At 37.4% G+C, this 21,479-nt stretch overlaps 1 protein-coding gene across 1 annotated transcript in view; it reads right to left on the bottom strand.

The window, feature by feature from the left end:
• Positions 1-21,479, bottom strand: part of UHMK1 (U2AF homology motif kinase 1) — a 28,548-nt gene extending 7,069 nt beyond the window's left edge. The window contains exons 1-7 of the mRNA XM_081307622.1: positions 20,984-21,479; positions 19,416-19,708; positions 18,370-18,561; positions 16,250-16,344; positions 2,132-2,208; positions 1,944-2,042; positions 264-352 (exon numbers count right to left, since the gene is read on the bottom strand). Coding sequence (XP_081163748.1) covers positions 264-352; positions 1,944-2,042; positions 2,132-2,208; positions 16,250-16,344; positions 18,370-18,561; positions 19,416-19,708; positions 20,984-21,251 — 1,113 coding nt within the window. The 5' untranslated portion in view covers positions 21,252-21,479. The remainder of the gene's footprint in view (positions 1-263; positions 353-1,943; positions 2,043-2,131; positions 2,209-16,249; positions 16,345-18,369; positions 18,562-19,415; positions 19,709-20,983) is intronic.

Below are 21,479 nucleotides of genomic sequence, written 5' to 3'. Positions count from 1 at the left end.
TAGGTATTTCAAAGGCTATTATTATCTAGGTTTGTGTAAGTATACTATCAGTTCACAGAACCACAAAATAGCCTAACAAAAATTAAATGATAAATAAAAGCAAGCACACTATAGAACTTTTTTAAAAAGTAAAAGACAAGAAAGTAATAATTATTCATAAAGCAAAACTACTAATTTTTGTGTACGTTTTTCTATACAACACACTTAATGAAAAATTTCAATAAGCTCTGAATAATTCTGAAATTATGAATACATTCACTTACTTGCCCTCTGCCAGGATTTTCCTTTGGAACAAGCAGAGACACTACTGGTCCATATTTTTGACATTCCTCTTTTACATCTTCTACAACATCTGGTATTAAAACACAAAACAGCAACCACTTTCATGTATTAATAATCATTCATCATTTGAGAATTTAAAATCAAAGAATTCAGGAATACAAATCTAAGTAATAAAATCACTTTCCCTATCTTCAAAAATAAAGCTTAAGTACATAGTTTAATACTTTTCCTTCCATATTTTAACTTTAAAGTTTTGAATAGTTGAAACACTCAATAATAAATCAAAATTTTAAAAAATAAGTATTTAATTTTCCTCCCACATTCCCAATTAATATTTCATGGCCCTCTTGAAGGCAACAAACATTATCAGTTTCTTCTGTATCCTGCCATAAATATCATCAGCTTATATAAGTAAATTTGATTTTATATGCTTAAAGTAAGAATTTAAATCTTGTATTTCCTTTATTAAACAATATTATCTATCAGAGTTTTCTATATCATTACATAAAATCTTCTCATTTGTTTTTTGATTGAGTAGTACTTTACTCTATGAATGTTCAATCAATTACCTGGTATGTTTCCTATTCATGAATAATTAAACTGTTTCTAAACTTTTTGACACTATAAACAATACTGCAACAGATAAATTTATACATATCTCACTTCATCTGAGTCTTTCTCAGTTGATATTCTAGAAATGGAATTGCTGGTAAAAACTGACATAAATTAGTAATTGCTAGAATTATCAACCTGCCTTTCATAAAGATTTACCAGTATAAACTTTCTCCAGCAATATATGAGAATGTCTTATTTTCTTACACCCTTACCAACAAGAGTATCAATCAAATGTTTTTAATCACTGATAGTGTCCTGGGTAACAAAGACACTACAGTTGGTTTTAATTAGCATTTCTTTCCTTTCTAAGATAAATATTGAGGGCCTACAATGTGTTCTTTCATGTAGGTTATGTTCCAGTGTTATTACTATCTGTTGGATAAAATCCAAATTCTCAATCAAGTCTGTTAGATATCTATACTTCAGCTACCATTTCAGTTTTAACTAATTGCTTTTCCCTCAAATATCTCAAGATACAGTCATGCCAACTTGCTGTTCTCTGAATGCACCACACTTTCTGTTTATCTCTTTATGTTACTTCTTCTTCAACCCCCCCAACTTTTAGCCAAGCAACTCTAACTGAGCTCAGATTTGACATCTACAGACAAACCCTCACCAATCACTCAGACTGGGTTAAACACTTCTCTCCTCCCACACATTACCCTACTCTCAGATTATCACAACTACTCCCTTACTATATTAAAAACAGTAATCCCACAATGACACATAGTAAATAGGTCTTGAGTGAATGAATTGCTAAAAGCGAAACAGAAAACTAAAAAGAAGAAATGAAGCATGGAGAAGGGCCAGAAAAGACAGACCAGAGAGAGAGTTGCTGGAGAAACTAACCTTCTTAATTAACTTAGTAAAGATCTAAAAGAGCCAAAAGGACCTTATTCAAAAGGTGTATTTTAAAGATCATATAGTTCAATATTCTCATTAAACTTTCCTGTAAGTTAGGAAAAATAAGAGAATCTTTTGAATATATATCTACTCCAGACTTAATTAAGAGAGACACATTAAAATATAACTTAGGAAGCACTGACCTTCATATTCTTCTTCATTCTCAAGATAATCATCATCAAGCACATTGAGCAATCTTAGGACTGGAGTAGGAAGCATCACCAAATCTTCAATATGAGGGGCTGTTAAAGTTCATTAAAATATGGTTAAATGTAAATCCTCCCCCCCGCAAATAAATTGATGGAAAAAAATAAAGACATATACAGCTTACCAAAAGGAATGCTGAAGAATGGACTGCACAATGCCATTTCAGCAGGAATCCTTCTGCTTGGATCATCATGAAGCATGCTAAGACATAAAAATCAGTGTCTTTACAATAACTGTCAAATCTTCTGAAAAATGTAACAATTTTTAAAAAAAGTTCATCACAGCATTAATTATATTAGCATGGCTTATTGAATCATTCACCTATAAAATGTTATTATGAGTAAATGGTATAATAAATCATAACACATCTATAATATATCATACTATGATTAAATAATGATTTTGATTAATAAATGAAACATGAGAAAGTGATCCACATTCTATAACACTAAGTGACAAAAAGTCAAAAATTCAGGGTAACACAATAAAAAAAGAAGATAGTGGCGGGGTAATTATGAATCTTGTCAAATTCCCCTGATAATAAAACAACTTGAGCAAAACCAAAAACCCATCTCCAACAAAATATAGGGATTAAAGATCAACAGCAAAAAGACTTGTACCGTATCAGCATCTATGTGTAAGAAAGCAGAGGAAAGCAACTGTTCATCTGATGAACCAGAAAAAAGAATAACCCAAAATGGCCAACAGAGACTCATTGGGTAACACAGCAGGGTAATTTGATAAAAACAGCTAAAACTACCAGGGGCTATATTTTTTAATACGAGGTGAAGATAAGAGAGCCTTTGTAAAATTTGAAGGAATGGAATAATCCAGACACTAATACCTCTTAAAACAAACTAGCAAAATCCCACAATGAGAAGAAATCAGAATAGAATCCATTCTGAGCAAGACAAGAGAACAGAAAACAGCAAAGGGTGGGGGAGGGGCAGGAGATCTCAGAAAAAGACTTTAACGTTGCATTATTAAAAAAAAAAAAAATCGTAAGCTTTGTATAATTAGAAAAGTTGTCCCTACTATACCTTCTACAAGTTTAGGAAAATAAGCTTCACATAAAAACGTGTAACAATAAAAGAATTATAACAAATTTATTATATATAAAAGAATTACAAAATAATACTTCTCAGACAGTGCTCATATGCTGGAAAGATATGAATATAATATGAAGGAATACTATAATCTACCATTTAAAAATAAGCTGGCATTTTAAATAATATATGATTAAAAGAGTAATAAAAATCAAAATTAGTCTCAAAACTTAGGTAAGAAAACTCAGGAAATAATTAGAAATTTTAAAACGATTTAATAAAATAAGATTATTGTAGAGAAACTGCAAAAAAGAGAAAATGCAGAAATATGAACACTTTTAAAAATCAAAAAGAAATAATGGAAGAGAGAAAAAAAGATTCAAAGAGTGGTCATAATACTGAATATAGAGGAAGAAAATCCAACATTCATACGAGTGCCTGGGAAGAGAAAAATTACATAGAACAAAATACTAAAAACTGTATAATTTAAAAACAGTTTTCTAAGATATGAATTACACACTGAACTGCATCTCAGTTTCCTGAAACTACTGAAACAATCAAATTAAGATATATTCTGGTTAAATTAATAGACTTTTTAAGGGGGGGGGAGATAAAATGATGAAATGAGAAAGTTTGAAAGATTCTAACTTCATTATTATATTCTAATTCTGGCATTCTTTTTGTCCTTAAGAACCAGAATATTGATGTAGAAGAAAGAAGATACAAATATAAAATAGAAGGAAAGTAAAAACCTCTATTCATGAATTTGAATTAGAAATATCAGCATGAGGGGGATCCGACATGGCCGCCGGCGAGGAAGCAGCGATTCCAATGTCTCCACATTAACGGGATCAGAAAGACCCATTGGAACAGCGGCAGTCTACCTACTGAGGAACTTCTAGCAAAATTCCGTGAAGAGGGGACCTGCCGGGAATTGGTAGGTTTATTAGAAGTGTCAGTTTGTCCCAGACAAGTGGATCTTGGCCAGCCACGCGGGCGCTGAGGTCCAGTCCCGCAGCCACCAGCCGCTTCTGCAAGCGGCCAGCGGCCAAGAGCGGCGCAGCCCGCCCGAACCCGCAGACGGCACCCGCCATCCCACCGTCCCGGGGAGGCCCTGCTCTAGCTCTGCGAACGGCCACCACGCCTGCCAGGCTCGTAGCCACGCGGCCGCAGCTGCCCGGCTCTACAGGCGGCCCCCCGGCGGTTGCAGAGGTACAATTCCGTGGCCACCAGCCGCTTCAGAAAGTGGCCGGCGGCCCCGAGCGGCGCGGCCCGCCTGAATCCGCAGATGGCACTCGCCATCTCGCCGTCCCGGGAGGTCCCGCTCTCGCTCAGCGAACGGCCACTCCACCCGCCCGGATCTTAGCCACGCGGGCCGCAGCTGCCGGCTCTACAGGCAGCCCCCGGCGGCCCGGCGCAGCGAGAAGTGTCCCCGCCTGGCCCAGCAGATAGCCCGTGCCCTCCCGGCTCTACTAACAGCCCCACCCACCCGGCGAACGGCTCCCCCCCCCAGACAGCGTGAAGGGAATCTAACCAACCCTTTACGAAATAGCTAACTGGGAACTAAAACCAGAGATTGTGTCAGACCAGAGACAAGCCAGTTCCACCCCTCCCTTCGGACACTCGGACAAGGAGCCAGGGGCCCACCATAGCAGAGAGGGGAAGTCACCAAAGTTCGGCCAAAGAGATTCCTTCCCAGCGGAATCTACTTTAGCAGGTGTGTGACTCCCACCCACACCAGATACAAACAACCTGGAAACTTCAAAATCTCTCTGTGGGCGTGACCGTAAGGGCCAAAGGACTCTCGATCCCCAACTCCCCCTACTGCCAGTGACGAGGGTGTGACTGTAGGGGCAGAGGGAAGCAGAGAAGACTCCCCACCTCCAAATCCCCCAACCACGAACTGAGAGGGTGTGACGGTAGGGGCAGAGGGAAACAGAGGACACTCCAGACCCCCAACTCCTCCTACTGCCAGCAGTGTGGTTGTGACTGTAGGGGCTGAGGGAAGTAGAGGGGATCCTCGACCCCCAACTCCTATTACCACCAGCAGCGATACCGATGGTCTTAGCTGCCAGATTCCGAAGGTGTGCCCACCAAAGGGGTCCGGAAAAAGTAAACAATTGACTCCCAGACTACAGCTCCACAGCACTGGGGCTTAGATGAATGACAGCGAGAGTGCTCAGTAGTTAGGGAAATAGAGCACTCGGTGGGGCTGAAAGTGTAAGGAAGGGGAGGAGGGGCCGTAGAAGTGAAACGGCTCTGGACCAACAGGATTGAGAGACTCCCAGGACCCGCCTTACAAGGATTGCTGTTGACACACTGAGGGCAAAACAGCCCGGAGGGCACAGCTTTGCCTACGGGAAGAGAAGAAAATGGATCTCTAAGACCTAATTTTATTTCCTATTTCATTTTAATTTTTTCTCTCCCTTTTCCCTCTCTCTCCCCCCTTCCAAGTTTTACTGCTCTTTCCATTCTCCTCTATGCTATCTATCTCCCTCTCCTTCTTTCTTTTCAAGAGCACCTACCTTCCCCTTCCCCCCAACTTTCATCCCAAGCATTACGTCCTCCATTTCGCGTAACTGTCTAAATACAAATAGGTGTGCGCCCTCCCCCCGCGCCTGCAAGGTAGCTGGACCTGCAACCCACCAGCAGGTCAGGCCCAGCAACCTGGGGGTAGCAGAGCCGACCCACGCGCCTGCAAGGTAGGCGCACCTGCTACCAACCAGCCGATGTGGTAGGCACAGTGCCCCAATTGGAGGAGGAGCAGAGCCCCTGCCCGCGCCTGCGCGGGAGACTTTGCAACTATAGAAGAGTAATACAAATATATAGGGGGAAAATTCAACAACACAACAGTCTCAGTAAGCAGAAAGAAATGCGAACAGTATGAAGAGACAAGGAAAGAAAGGACCACAAGCAATGCAGGTCAACTCAACGTTAGAAGAGGTAATATCTGCAGCAGATGGAATGTCAGATAAAGAATTCAGGAGATACATGCTTCAGATGATCTGGAGTCTCAAGGAAGACATTAGACAGCAAAATCAGACAATGAAAGATCTCTTCAACAATGAAATACATAAACAAATCCAGGAAGCAAAAGATCAACTATACAGGGAGATAGAGGTTATAAAAAACAAACAAACGGAAATCCTAGAAAGGCAGGAAGCAATAAACCAACTTAAAAACTCAATTGAGAATACTACCAGCAGAGTAGAACACTTAGAAGATAGAACATCAGACAATGAAGACAAAGTATTTCAACTTGAAAAGAACATAGACAGCTCACCAAGACAGTTAAGAAACCATGAGCAGAACATCCAAGAGATATGGGATAACATAAAGAGACCAAACTTAAGAGTCATTGGGATACAGGAAGGCATGGAGGTCCATACCAAAGGAATAAACAATCTATTCAATGAAATAATACGAGAAAACTTCCCAGACTTGAAGAACGAGACAGAATCCCAAATCCTAGAAGCCTACAGGACGCCGAATGTGCATAATCATAAGAGATCCACACCTAGACACATTATAATGAAGATGCCCAACATACAGAATAAGGAGAGAATTTTAAAAGCTACAAGGAAGCAGATTACAGTTAGGGGTAAACCAATCAGGATAACAGCTGATCTCTCAACACAGACTTTGAAAGCTAGAAGATCCTGGAATAACATATTTCAAACACTGAAAGAAAATGGGTTCCAACCAAGAATTGTGTATCCAGCAAAACTGAGCTTCAAGATGGAAGATGAAATTAAAACCTTCCACGATAAACAAAAGTTAAAAGAATTTGCAGCTAGAAAACCATCTCTCAAAAAAATCCTCAGCAAAATATTACAGGAAGAGGAAATGGAAATGGGCTGGGGATGTGGCTCAAGCGGTAGCGCGCTCGCCTGGCATGCGTGCGGCCCGGGTTCGATCCTCAGCACCACATACCAACAAAGATGTTGTGTCCGCCAAGAACTAAAATAAATAAATAAATAAATTCTCTCTCTCTCTCTCTCTCCCCCCCTTTCCTCTCTCTTAAAAAAAAAAAAAAAGAGGAAATGGAAAATAACAATGAAAACCAACAGTGGGAGGTAGGACAGTAAAGGGGGGAAAATAATCAAAGAGGAAAACAAACCATATTCAGTAACATAAATAAACAAATATGGCTGGAAGGATAACCCATATCTCAATAATAACCCTAAATGTTAATGGCTTAAACTCACCAATTAAGAGACACAGGCTAGTAGAATGGATCACAAAACATGACCCAACAATATGCTGCCTACAGGAGACGCATTTGATAGGAAAAGACATACACAGACTGAAGGTGAAAGGTTGGGAAAAATCATATCACTCATATGGACTTCGGAAACAAGCAGGAGTGTCCATACTCATATCAAATAAAATAGATTTCAAGCCAAAGTTAATCAAAAGGGATAAAGAGGGACACTACATACTGCTGAAGGGAACCATACACCAACAAGACATAACAATCATAAATATATATGCCCCAAACAATGGTGCAGCTATGTTCATCAAGCAAACTCTTCTCAAGTTCAAGAGTCTAACAGACCACCATACAATAATCATGGGAGACTTCAACACACCTCTCTCACCACTGGACAGATCTTCCAAACAAAAGTTGAATAAGGAAACTATAGAACTCAATAACACAATTAACAACCTAGACTTAATTGACATATATAGAATATACCACCCAACATCAAGCAGTTACACTTTTTTCTCAGCAGCACATGGATCCTTCTCAAAAATAGATCATATATTATGTCACAGGGCAACTCTTAGACAATACAAAGGAGTAGAGATAATACCATGCATCTTATCTGACCATAATGGAATGAAACTGAAAATCAACGATAAAAGAAGGAAGGAAAAATCATGCATCACTTGGAGAATGAACAATAGGTTACTGAATGATCAATGGGTTATAGAAGACATAAGGAGGAAATTAAAAAATTCTTAGAGATAAATGAAAACACAGACACAACATATCGGAATCTATGGGACCCATTGAAAGCAGTTCTAAGAGGAAAATTCATTGCATGGAGTTCATTCCTTAAAAAAAGAAAAAACCAACAAATAAATGATCTCATACTTCATCTCAAAATCCTAGAAAAAGAAGAGCAAAATAACAGCAAAAGAAGTAGAAGGCAAGAAATAATTAAAATCAGAGCTGAAATTAATGAAATCAAAACAAAAGAAACAATTGAAAAAATTGATAAAACTAAAAGTTGGTTCTTTGAAAAAATAAATAAGATCGACAGACCCTTAGCCATGCTAACGAAGAGAAGAAGAGAGAGAACTCAAATTACTAGCATACAGGATGAAAAAGGCAATATCACAACAGACACTTCAGAAATACAGAAGATAATCAGAAATTATTTTGAATCCTTATACTCCAATAAAATAGAAGATAGTGAAGGCATTGATAAATTTCTTAAGTCATATGATCTGCCCAGATTGAGACAGGAGGATATAGACAACCTAAACAGGCCAATATCAATTGAGGAAATAGAAGAAACCATCAAAAGATTACCAACTAAGAAAAGCCCAGGACCGGATGGGTATACAGCAGAATTTTACAAAACCTTTAAAGAGGAACTAATACCAATACTTTTCAAGCTATTTCAGGAAATAGAAAAAGAGGGAGAACTTCCAAATTCATTCTACGAGGCCAACATCACACTGATTCCTAAACCAGACAAAGATACTTCAAAGAAAGAAAACTACAGACCTATATCTCTAATGAACCTAGACGCAAAAATCCTCAATAAAATTCTGGCGAATCGGATACAAAATCATATAAAAAAAAATTGTACACCATGATCAAGTAGGATTCATCCCTGGGATGCAAGGCTGGTTCAATATATGGAAATCAATAAATGTTATTCACCACATCAATAGACTTAAAAATAAGAACCATATGATCATCTCGATAGATGCGGAAAAAGCATTCGACAAAGTACAGCATCCCTTTTTGTTCAAAACTCTCGAAAAAATACGGATAACAGGAACATACCTCAACATTGTAAAAGCAATCTACGCTAAGCCCCAGGCTAGCATCATTCTGAATGGAGAAAAATTGAAGGCATTCCCTCTAAAATCTGGAACAAGACAGGGATGCCCTCTCTCACCACTTCTGTTCAACATAGTTCTCGAAACACTGGCCAGAGCAATTAGACAGACGAAAGAAATTAAAGGCATAAAAATAGGAAAAGAAGAACTTAAATTATCACTATTTGCAGATGATATGATTCTATACCTAGCAGACCCAAAAGGGTCTACAAAGAAACTATTAGAGCTAATAAATGAATTCAGCAAAGTGGCAGGATATAAAATCAACACGCATAAATCAAAGGCATTTCTGTATATCAGGGACAAACCCTCTGAAATGGAAATGAGGACAACCACTCCATTCACAATATCCCCAAAAATAATAAAATACTTGGGAATCAACCTAACAAAAGAGGTAAAAGACTTATACAATGAAAACTACAGAACCCTAAAGAGAGAAATTGAAGAAGATCTTAGAAGATGGAAAAATATACCCTGTTCATGGATAGGCAGAACTAACATCATCAAAATGGCGATATTACCAAAAGTTCTCTATAGGTTTAATGCAATGCCAATCAAAATCCCAATGGCATTTCTTGTAGAAATAGAGAAAGCAATCATGAAATTCATATGGAAAAATAAAAGACCCAGAATAGCAAAAACAATGCTAAGCAGGAAGTGTGAATCAGGTGGTATAGCGATACCAGACTTCAAACTATACTACAGAGCAATAGTAACAAAAACAGCATGGTATTGGTACCAAAACAGGCGGGTGGACCAATGGTACAGAATAGAGGACACAGAAACCAACCCACAAAACTACAACTTTCTTATATTTGATAAAGGGGCTAAAAGCATGCAATGGAGGAAGGATAGCATCTTCAACAAATGGTGCTGGGAAAACTGGAAATCCATATGCAACAAAATGAAACTGAATCCCTTTCTCTCGCCATGCACAAAAGTTAACTCAAAATGGATCAAGGAGCTTGATATCAAACCAGAGACAAGGCATCTGATAGAAGAAAAAGTTGGCTACGACCTACACACTGTGGGGTCAGGCTCCAAATTCCTCAATAGGACACCCATAGCACAAGAATTAATATCTAGAATCAACAAATGGGACTTGCTCAAACTAAAAAGTTTTTTCTCAGCAAAAGAAACAATAAGAGAGGTAAATAGGGAGCCTACATCATGGGAACAAATCTTTACTCCTCACACTTCAGATAGAGCCCTAATATCCAGAGTATATAAAGAACTCAAAAAAAATTAGACAATAAGATAACAAATAACCCAATCAACAAATGGGCCAAGGACCTAAACAGACACTTCTCAGAGGAGGACATACAATCAATCAACAAGTACATGAAAAAATGCTCACCATCTCTAGCAGTCAGAGAAATGCAAATCAAAACCACCCTAAGATACCATCTCACTCCAGTAAGATTGGCAGCCATTATGAAGTCAAACAACAACAAGTGCTGGCGAGGATGTGGAGAAAAGGGTACACTTGTACATTGCTGGTGGGACTGCAAATTGGTGCGGCCAATTTGGAAAGCAGTATGGAGATTCCTGGGAAAGCTGGGAATGGAACCACCATTTGATCCAGCTATTCCCCTTCTGGGTCTATTCCCTAAAGACCTAAAAACAGCATGCTACAGGGACACTGCTACATCGATGTTCATAGCAGTACAATTCACAATAGCAAGACTGTGGAAGCAACCTAGATGCCCTTCAATAGACGAATGGATAAAAAAAAATGTGGCATTTATACACAATGGAGTATTACTCTGCATTAAAAAATGACAAAATTATAGAATTTGGAGGGAAATGGATGGCATTAGAGCAGATTATGCTAAGTGAAGCTAGCCAATCCCTAAAAAACAAATGCCAAATGTCTTCTTTGATATAAGGAGAGTAACTAAGAACAGAGTAGGGAAGAAGAGCATGAGAAGATGACTAACATTAAACAGGGATGAGAGGTGGGAGGGACAGGGAGAGAGAAGGGAAATTGCTTGGAAATGGAAGGAGACCCTTAGGGTTATACAAAATTACATACAAGAGGAAGTGAGGGGAAAGGGAAAAATAATACAAGGGGGAGAAATGAGTTACAGTAGAGGGGGTAGAGAGAGAAGAGGGGAGCGGAGGGGAGGAGAGGGGGGATAGTAGAGGATAGGAAAGGCAGCAGAATACAACAGACATGAGTATGTCAATATGTAAATCAGTGGAAGTGTAACTGATGTGACTCTGCAATCTGTATACGGGGTAAAAATGGGAGTTCATAACCCACTTGAACCAAAGTGTGAAATATGATATATCAAGAACTATGTAATGTTTTGAACAACCAATAAAAAAAAAAAAAAGAAATATCAGCATGAACTCCATTAACTTAAATGGTATAAAGGCAATGACCACCCCAGCAGTAAGGAGTATTCCTAATACCCAGATCGTAGTTTTAAAATACTAAAAGAAACCAGGCTTCTTGGAAAAATGACTAAGTCCAGGTCTGGGGCAAAAAATGTATAAAATAATGAGAACATCTTTTAATATTACACAAAAAAGAAGCTATCAAAAATAATGTCTGCCAAAACCAATATGTGGAAATTTCCCATTCATAAAGGATGAGATAGTTTCAGCTTTGAACAGGATAAAAACTGCAATGGATTGTAGCACATCAAATATACTTAAGTCCATTAAATATATTTAAGTTTATAATGATCTTAGATTTTTTTTCTCCCATTTATTAATTCTTGATTCTATTTCTTGTGCTTTAGGAATCCTTTAAGGAAGTCAGGGCCTAATCCGACGTTATGAAGATTTGGGTCTACCTTTTCTTCTATTAGGCAAAGGGTCTCTGGTCTAATTCCTAGGTCCTTGATCCACTTTGAGTTTTGTGCATGCTGAGAGATAGGAGTTTAGTTTCATTTTGCTACATATGGGTTTCCAGTTCTCCCAGCACCATTTGTTGAAGAGGCTATCTCTTTTCCCATGTATGTTTTTGGCTCTTTTGTCTAGTATGAGATAACTGTATTTATGTGGGATTGATTCTGTGTCTTCTCTCCTGTATCATTGGTCTACATGTCTATTTTTGTGCCAATACCATGTTGTTTTTGTTATATAGCTTTGTAGTACAGAACGATCAATGAGGTAAAGAGAGAGCCTACATTTTGGGAGCAAATTTTTGCCACACACATGTCAGATAGAGCACTAATTTCCAGGATATATAAAGAACTCAAAAAACTTAACACCAAAAAAAAAAAAAAATAGCCACAACCAAAATAATCAATAAATGGGCTAAGGAGCTGAACAGACACTTCTCATAAAGATATACAACTGATCAACAAATATATGAAAAAATGTTCAACATCTCTAGTATTTAGAGAAATACAAATCAAAACAACTCTAAGATTTCATCTCATGCCAGTCAGAATGGCAGTTATCAGAAATACAGACAACAATAAGTGTTGGCAAAGTTGTGGGGGAAAAGGCACACTCATATACTGCTGGTGGGACTGCAAATTGGTGCAACCACTCTGGAAAGCAGTATGGATATTCCTTAGAAAAGTTGGAATGGAACTACCATTTGACCCAGCTATCCCACTCTTCAGTCTAGACACAAAGAACTTAATCAGAATACTATTAATGCAGCCACACCAATGTTTACAGCAGCTCAATTCACAATAGATAAACTGTGGAAGCAACCTAGATGCCCTTCAATAGATGAATGAATAAAGAAATTGTGGTATATATACACAATGGAATACTACTCAGCATTAAAAGATAATAAAATTATGGCATTTGCAGGTAAATGGATGGAGTTGGAGGTTATCATCCTAAGCAAAGTAAGCCAATCCCAAAAAACCAAAGGCAGAATGTTCTCTCTGATAAATGAATGTTGATCCATAATGGTGGGGAGCAAGGTATGGTAAAATGAAGGAACTTTGGGCAAAGGGGATGGAAGGGATGGGAGTGGGTATGGGGGACAGAAAAAGTGGTGGAATGAGATGGACACCCTAGGTACAGGTATGACTGCACATATGGTGCAACGCTACATTGTATACAATCAGAGACATGAAAAGTTGTGCTGCAATTATGTACAATGAATCCAAATGCATTCTGCTGTCATACCTACCTAATTAAAATAAATTAACTAGTTAAGAAAAAAAGAATTTTTTTCCCAAGTGCTAGGGATTGAACCCAGGTGCTCTTTACCACTGAGCTACATTGCCAGCCCGTTTTATTTTGACCTTGGGTCTGAGTTGCCCAGGCTGGCCTCAAACTTGCAATCCTCCTGCCTCAGCCTACCAAGCAATTGGGATTAAGGGTCTGTATCACCATGCCCTGCAATTTTGAATTTTTTTTTAAATAAATGACAGCAGAAGGCATTACAATTCTTATTACACATATACAACACAATTTTTCATCTCTCTGGTTGTACATAAAGTATGTTGTTCGTATCTTCATACATGTACTTTGGATAATGATGTCTATCAAGTTCTACCATCCTGGCTAATCCCCTGCCCCCTCCCTAATACTTTGAATTTTTTTAAAAAAGAATAATCTCTTTTGGAGGCTGACAGGAACCAATTCATTATATTGAAAACTAGTAAAGAGAGAATCAAGTTTTTAACTTTGTTTTTGGTTAACCAAATGAAGAACAAATGGCAGATTAAGAGCATCAACATCTCTAATGGATGTAAGCATCAAGAACCAACAATTGCTAACTCATAAAACTGAGATAAACATATTATGTGCCAACTTATGATAGAACACAATACTATCTACAGTCTTGAAAAAATTAATCAAACCCTCTAGATATATCTATCAATTTATAAGAATAAACAGATATATGGGGCAAGGGGTACAACTCAGTGGTAGAGCACTTGCCTAGCACGCACAATGCCCTGGTGGTCCAACCTCAACAGCACATGTGTATGATGTACACATACATACACACACACACACACACACACACACACACACACACACAAAAAAAACCCCAAGAATTATGTGAAATTATAATCATACAAAAATCAGTAAGATTTGGGTTATAAAAAACTATACAGAGCCAACAATCCAGGTTGTACAATAGATAAGTTAAAAGGGTTGGGGGGAAGCAGACATGTATACCCATGTTTACAGCTGCACAATTCACAAGAGCCAAATTACTGAGATCCAGCCTAGCCGACCATCAATAGATGAATGGATTAAAAAATGTGATATATACACACACACACACACACACACACACAATGGAGTTTTACTCAGCCATTTAAAAAAAAAAGATGAAATTATCTCACATGCAGGAAAATGGATGGAACTAGAGACCATATAAATACCAATAAATCATACTCAGAACGTCAAGGATCATATGTTTTCTTTCATATGCAGAAACTAGTGATAAAAAAGGAAAAGAAAGGTGGGGACAAGTCTCATAAAAATTAAAGGGAGATCAATCAGTAGAGCAAAGGACAGACCAAAGGGTGAAAGGAGGGGAGTGAGGAAGTGCCAGGGCAAGATATTGACCAAATTATATTATGTGCATGTACAAATATATAACAACAAATCCCATCGTTATGTGCAACTATAATGCACCAATAAAAAATGTGGGGGAAAAAGCGAAAGAGATGGAAAGGTACCCTTTGGATTAAGAGACTTAAAATTTTTTTTTTTTTTTTTTTAGAAGAGCAAAACTAAACATCTTACGGATGTACACTTGGGTAATAAAACTATAATGTAATCAAGGAAGTGATTACCACAAATGTAGCATAGTGGTTACTATTAGGGGAGGAATAGAGTCTTGAAATAGGGACTAGATATATAGAGAAGCGCAGGGGTAACTGGCAAAGTTTTATTTATTGATCTGAATAGTGATTACAATGTTCCCGCATATACATGTTGTCACACTAGCATTTTAGTATCTGTTTTATACTACATTAAAAAAAAGGTTCAAATAAGCTGCATGGACACAAAATTCAATATGCAGAAAACATAAGGAAATTCACCAAAATGCTACCATTAGAAGTTTGGGTTATATTTTTGTTTTCCTTATCAAAATTTTTGGTAATTTCCATATTCAGTATTATTGAAAGGGCAGGAGGTAAGTTATTACTTAAAAAAGTATTCAAAACTAGAACTTAAATTATTTGACTTACTGGCCAAAATCAATTACATAATTTTACACTGCTATCTCTTCAATGGAAAATGCAATTTGTAATTGCAATGGAAAATGCAATATCAATCAGTTTCTAAACAGTTATTTAAGACTAATTTAAAAAAATACATATAAATATGTATAAAATTAGACCTAAATAAATTATGTGAATTATAACAATGTCAATTTACTAGTTTTGATTCTGTGTTACAGTAATATAGGATGTTACTGGGAGGAACTAGATAAAGTTTGGACTCTAAGACTTTTCCAACTGTCTGTTGAATCGTAATTAATTAAAAATAAATTTTTTTAAAAACACCTAATTTGAATGTATATAGGGCCAAATTCCAAAGAAACTCTAAGATTCTTACTTAACCAAGAGATTCACCCTTTTCTGGCATACTTGTTTATTCATTTCAAGCCCACCAAGGGGGCTCAAAACCCAAAAGCCCATTATTTGATATTTCTTATTTTCAAAACACCTACTGTATTTGGAGCTATTCAAATATTGGAAATGCTCTTTCTCTCTCTGTTCCCAGAGAGTTCTGGTAGTAATTACAAAATATAATTAAACCTACCTTATTCAAGAGTTTTTTCCTGAAGTCCAAAAGCACACTCAGCCTTCAGTTATTAAAGATCCTCTTTTAAAAAATATATCTTCCATCAAGTATGAAGAGTACACAAGAGGTCAAAAGTACATGCCCCAGCATCTACCTTCTGGTGAATAAATAACTAAGGAAGAACTTAACATATGGGACCCACCATGAACAAAAGAACATTCCTTTGAAACCAAATTTTGTAAAAGTACTTAAATACTTTTGGTTCTCATAAGAAGCTGGCCTATACAGAATATCTTAAGTTCTTATTTCTAAGGGAGTAAAACCTTTACAAGATCAAGAAAATCACAAATAATAAATCCATTCAGGAAAAAAAGGCTTCACATTGTAAATGTACACAAAGTAAATTTACAGCACAGACAATGTACCTTTTGATAAGGTCTCTTAGGTGATAGGCTGGAATTGCGGCATTCACCACTGCTTTACTGGCAAATATGTGATCAATAATAGCAGAACTATTTGCCTAAAAAAAAGAAGAAACATCTTCCTTAGGTTATTAAATTCAGTTTGTATTTATTGACTACTAGGCATATAACACTGTTTAGTGAATAACATGCAACAGAAAACATTCTGAGAGCTTATAATCTTAATGGAGAAGACTATATATATAATCATAACTTTCTAGAGACAAGAAACTTTTTTTCCCCCATTCTCAGCACCTAACTATATGTGGCACTAATGAACCTCTAGATGAATGAATAAAACTGAAGAACCAAATAAAATGTAGTTTAAAGTGAGAAAATGAGTGTGTAATGGGTGAATCAGTGTGTCTAGTGACTGAGTCTTCAACTGATTTTCAGACAGAAAAACTATCACTCAGAAAATGAGAGTGTTACTATTTGTCACATTATTCATACCTTAAATCTTCATGGAATATAAAATTTTTTCTTGAGTACTATGCTAACTCAGCATGTAAAACTGTATATGAGTAAAAAGAGCTAATACCATCATTATCACCAAAAATTATTGAATGCCTATCATAGGCCATTAAATATGCTAAAAACTAAGTTAGCATTTCTTTTTAAACCTTGATACTCACAGGAGATATGTTATTACTCTCCTAAATTTACAAAAAGTTATCTATGGTTTAACAAATCCAAATAAATAACTTAGTAAGAGGTGAAAGCAAGATATGAACCCCAATAGTTTGACTTCAGAGTCCACCTGGCAATTCTGTCTCTGTAAAAGAGGTAAAACAAAATAATGATGTTTTACCTTGATAGGCTTATATTTGGGATTCCATTAGTACATATCATGCCTCCAAATTTCACACAAATTTTACTATAATCCAGTTCTGTTGAGCTCTGGGTCAAGCAGATACAATCCAAGGGTTCAAAGATAGTCAAAGCTAATTCAAGTAATAGATCTACACTTGAATTAGCACTAGAGGAATAATACTCAGCCTCTGGACTAAATAGTCTCCTGAACTGTTTGGGATAAAAAAAAAAAAATACTGATTTTACTCCCATGGCAGCATTTTTTGGCCAAAAATAAGCATTGAGGTATGTCTGCTAGGCTCTTAAGTACTCCTTCGGAGGGAGGAAATTAATGAAAATAAAACTCTCTATATTATAATAGCCATAAACTATGTATTAGATGCTCAAAAAAATAATTGTTGCTTAAATATTTAAACACTTACTATCCAATACTGTCCTTTAATATCAAAGCTAATAATTTGAAAGCATTATATTATTTATCAAACATCTAAGTGAAAGAATACTAATGTCATCAAAACATTGAAGTCCCAAAATATGTTTGAAAACATGCTGTAGTTATTTCTTCTTATACACATACAAAAAGTTCATTCAAAGATCAGAAGTTTAGAACTTAGAACCCATGTTCTCACAGAAACAATGAAATAAATAGTGGTCATTACACCATATTCACCCATGGTATATAAATAAATTACAACATAATGTGGAACTGTGGAAAATACTCTAACTTTTGAGTAGGAGGAACAAAATTTGGGAGCCAAGTCTAGAACACTTAGCTATATAATCTGGAGCAAGCTTTCCTATCTGTGCCTCTAGTTTTCATTTCCAAAACAAAAATAACCAGTATTCACTCTGTCCTTAAAGAATTGTTGGGAGAATTGAATGAGATTGTGCATTAAAATACTTTTTAAAACTACAAAGTTTAAAGCATTATGTAAAGATTCATTTAACTTACAGCTTATGGTTCTATTAGTAATACCTCAGAACCTAATATAACAAAAAAAAAATCACTTTTGCTTCCTTGGGAAAATGCATTAATTCAAACATTTTATCAAACACTACTACATGCCAGGATCCAGCTAGTAACAGTGAAAATGTAATGCTCATTAGTCTGTGGATAGCCATGGGAGTGATAAGTGGCACTGAAGGTACTATCAGTATGACAAAAGAGTATGGATGAGAGGATGCAAATAGATTCCTCAATTAGAATTATCATAAATTCAATACACTTAAATTAATTAAGGACTCCAAAGCAAAACACTAGTACAGTTTACCTTCCATTCCTGAGATCTAACTGTATGTTTCAGTTTCATTCCTGAGAACATTTCCAGTAAAATAATTCCTAGGCTCCACAGATCAACAGCTGAGGTACATTCTGTATCACTCTGCAGGCCAGCCTGGGCCAAGCAATTTTGCAGTTCTGCTTCAGGAGCCCGATACCCGTCTGTCTGAATATACTTTACATCCTAAAGAAAATGAATACAAATTACAACCAATAAAAAGCTGCTCACCATCATTACAACATTAAAGCCCTATCTTTACAATGTATTTAGTTCTCTAAACATGGAGTAAAACACTGCCAAATTGAATGCCAAAATTTTTAGTCTTTGGTTACTACAATACTTTGGTTCATTAACAGGGAAGTTCTCACAGGCAAGATCTACACTTTCCACACTGCTACTCATAAAGAAGTTGTCTTTAAATAGTTTACCTAGTAAGTACTGCTGATAAATAAGAATAGTCTGCAAAAAGCTGATAAACTAAGAATGAAGGCTATGCCAAACCTATCACATGCATTCTGCCATGAAGTAGAGAACCAACACTGAAGACACCAGGAATAGTAAGTCAGCAATTAACCAAATGCTCACAAAATTAAAAAGAAAAAGGTATTCTATGTAGGTTAAGTCTTTATATTAATTCCCAAGGTCTCTTGTACCTCACTAGTTCTTCCTACCGGACACAAACATATGTTCTTTTTTTTGCATGGTGGCACTGAAATTCTTTTTTTTTTTTTTTAAGAGAGAGAGAGTTTTTTTTATATTTATTTTTTAGTTTTCGGTGGACACAACATCTTTATTTTTATGTGGTGCTGAGGATCAAACCCAGCGCCCCACAAATGCCAGGTGAGCGCGTTACCGCTTGAGCCACATCTCCAGACCATGGCACTGAAATTTTTTTGCTTTGTTTCAACTCTAGGCATTTCAGTATTTTAGACAGAAATGCCTCTTCAGTCCTTACTAAACTACCCTTGTTATTTAAAAATATTTTGTTTAGACCACTAGATTTTTAAAGTGTAAGAAAAAAAAAAGATATTTCTTACCTGATTGCCTTCTTTGAAGCTAAGTCCAAAGTCGATCAGTTTAAAACATTCATTCTCTCCACTCCACAATATGTTACGTGGCTTGAGGTCTGCATGGACATAACCCTCATGATGAAGAAAAGCAAGGGCCTCCAGAACATCTCTGGCACAATGCTGTATCATCCACATGGAACAACCCTGGTGACTGGAATATAAAAGTAATTCCGAAACACTGACATCCAGGAGTTCAAGCAACAGACAGCGCGATGGCACATTTGGAGAGAAGTGGATTGTAAAGACTCCATATAAAGTCACTAGAAAAAGAAATGAATTATAATAATTTAAAAATCAAACTCAGAGTAAATTACTAAAAGCAGATGACTTTGCAATACAAATCTAGGATAATCTAGATGAGGACAACTTTGATGAGCGAGCAAGCAAGCTTCCATTATTTTTCCCATGAATAAGAACTTTGGACATAATAATCTTCAACAGCTGATTTCACTGTATATTCAGTGGTGGGTAAATACATACTTAGGGTGCCAAAAATTATTGAAAGTAAAAGTTCCAATTGTAGAAACTCTCTTCAAGCCAAATTGAAGATTGCATCTTGACCCAAAACAGCACTCTATACTCTAAATATTGAAAGAGATTAATTCTTTCTAGATGACATTTAAACCTAATCTTGCAGAGATTCAACAAGTCTTGAGGCCTGCAAAAATTTTCCTTCAACACCAAGGTTATTGTGATACATTAAATTGCAAGCTAAAAAAAAAAAAAAAAAAAAAAAAAAAAAAAAAAAAAACTTTTTTTAAAAAAATGCAGCACTAACATTAGGAAATTCATCTCTAATATGGTATTATAAAACAGGTCACTTTAAATTATTTAAATTTAAAACTTTAAATATTTAAATTAAGTATTTGCCAGTTAGTAAGGCTTTCCTTTATTAACCAAAGCTATATTCAATTGTAAGTTCTCTGTTGGTGTAAGGACAATGAAGACTGTTTTCACAGATCAATCATCAGTGATCATTATAGAGCTTACATTCTGAATATCTGAGTCATGAAACAGTCTTACTAAAGAAAGATGTTCTTAAATTTCCCACTTCCATAAAGACTCCTATGTAATACTGAGTCATTTCTTCCAAATCCACCCTATCTATATATGTTGATCTCTATGTGTTGTTGGCATTGATGTCAATACCCTAGAAGAGTTCCCATTTTCTACTGGCATGCAAAGATTCAAAAATTTACACACAAGACGTGACAATCTGGCAAAGGCATACTCCCTTTTACTAAAGAAGATACTTCTCTATGCTAATGAGTGCAGCAATCTTCGATGAGACTAGAGGTCAAAGGGATTTACTGAGCATCTACTATGTGACACTGTACAAAGCAGACCACCACTCCACTGGACTGCAGACAGTAAAAATGTGAAAGAACGATGGGAAACGGGCCGGCATCAGAAGATAATGAGAAGGCCGGACCCGCTTCTCCAGCCTAAAGGACGAAAGACAGGAAGCCAGGCTGAGGAAGTAAATGCTTGGACTGGGACCCGAGCAGAGAGAGAAGGGAGACAGTGACAATTACCGATGTTCCTGTGACCCTGCAACTGCTCCAGCGCCGCCCTCTCTTTGCGGAAACCATACTCCGCTGCTGAGGCCGCAGCCCCGGTAGTTCCTGGAGGCAAGAACTGCTTGAGCGCTCCGGGGGGAGAGCCGGGGGTGCCGCAGCAGCGCACCCGATACACCGAGGCCGAGGAGCCGCTGCCTAGGCGGCTCTGTACCTGCCACAGCCGCCCGAAGGCCTCCAGAAACCGCGGAGGTTCGGCGCCCCACGCACAGCCGGATCCCGCCATGGTTACGGGTTGAGGGCCGACTCGGGAGCTAAGAGGACGCCCGAGGCAGGCCAGCAGAACCCGCGGTCACATCCCCGCCCGCCGGACCAGCGGCTCCGCAGGGAGGGGCCTGCAGCCGCCTCACCAGCTCCCGGGACCTCAGGCCGCCATGACACCGGAAACCAGAGCGCGCCCGGGTCTCAGAAGCAGGAAATGAAGGAAAACCCATCCCACAGGCTGAAAGAGGCG

The sequence above is a fragment of the Spermophilus citellus genome (assembly GCF_964194105.1).
Source record: "Spermophilus citellus genome assembly, chromosome: 9".
Lineage (NCBI taxonomy): Eukaryota > Metazoa > Chordata > Mammalia > Rodentia > Sciuridae > Spermophilus > Spermophilus citellus.
The sequence above is the reverse complement of the archived record's forward strand: the minus strand, read 5'-3'. Positions and strand labels throughout refer to the sequence as shown.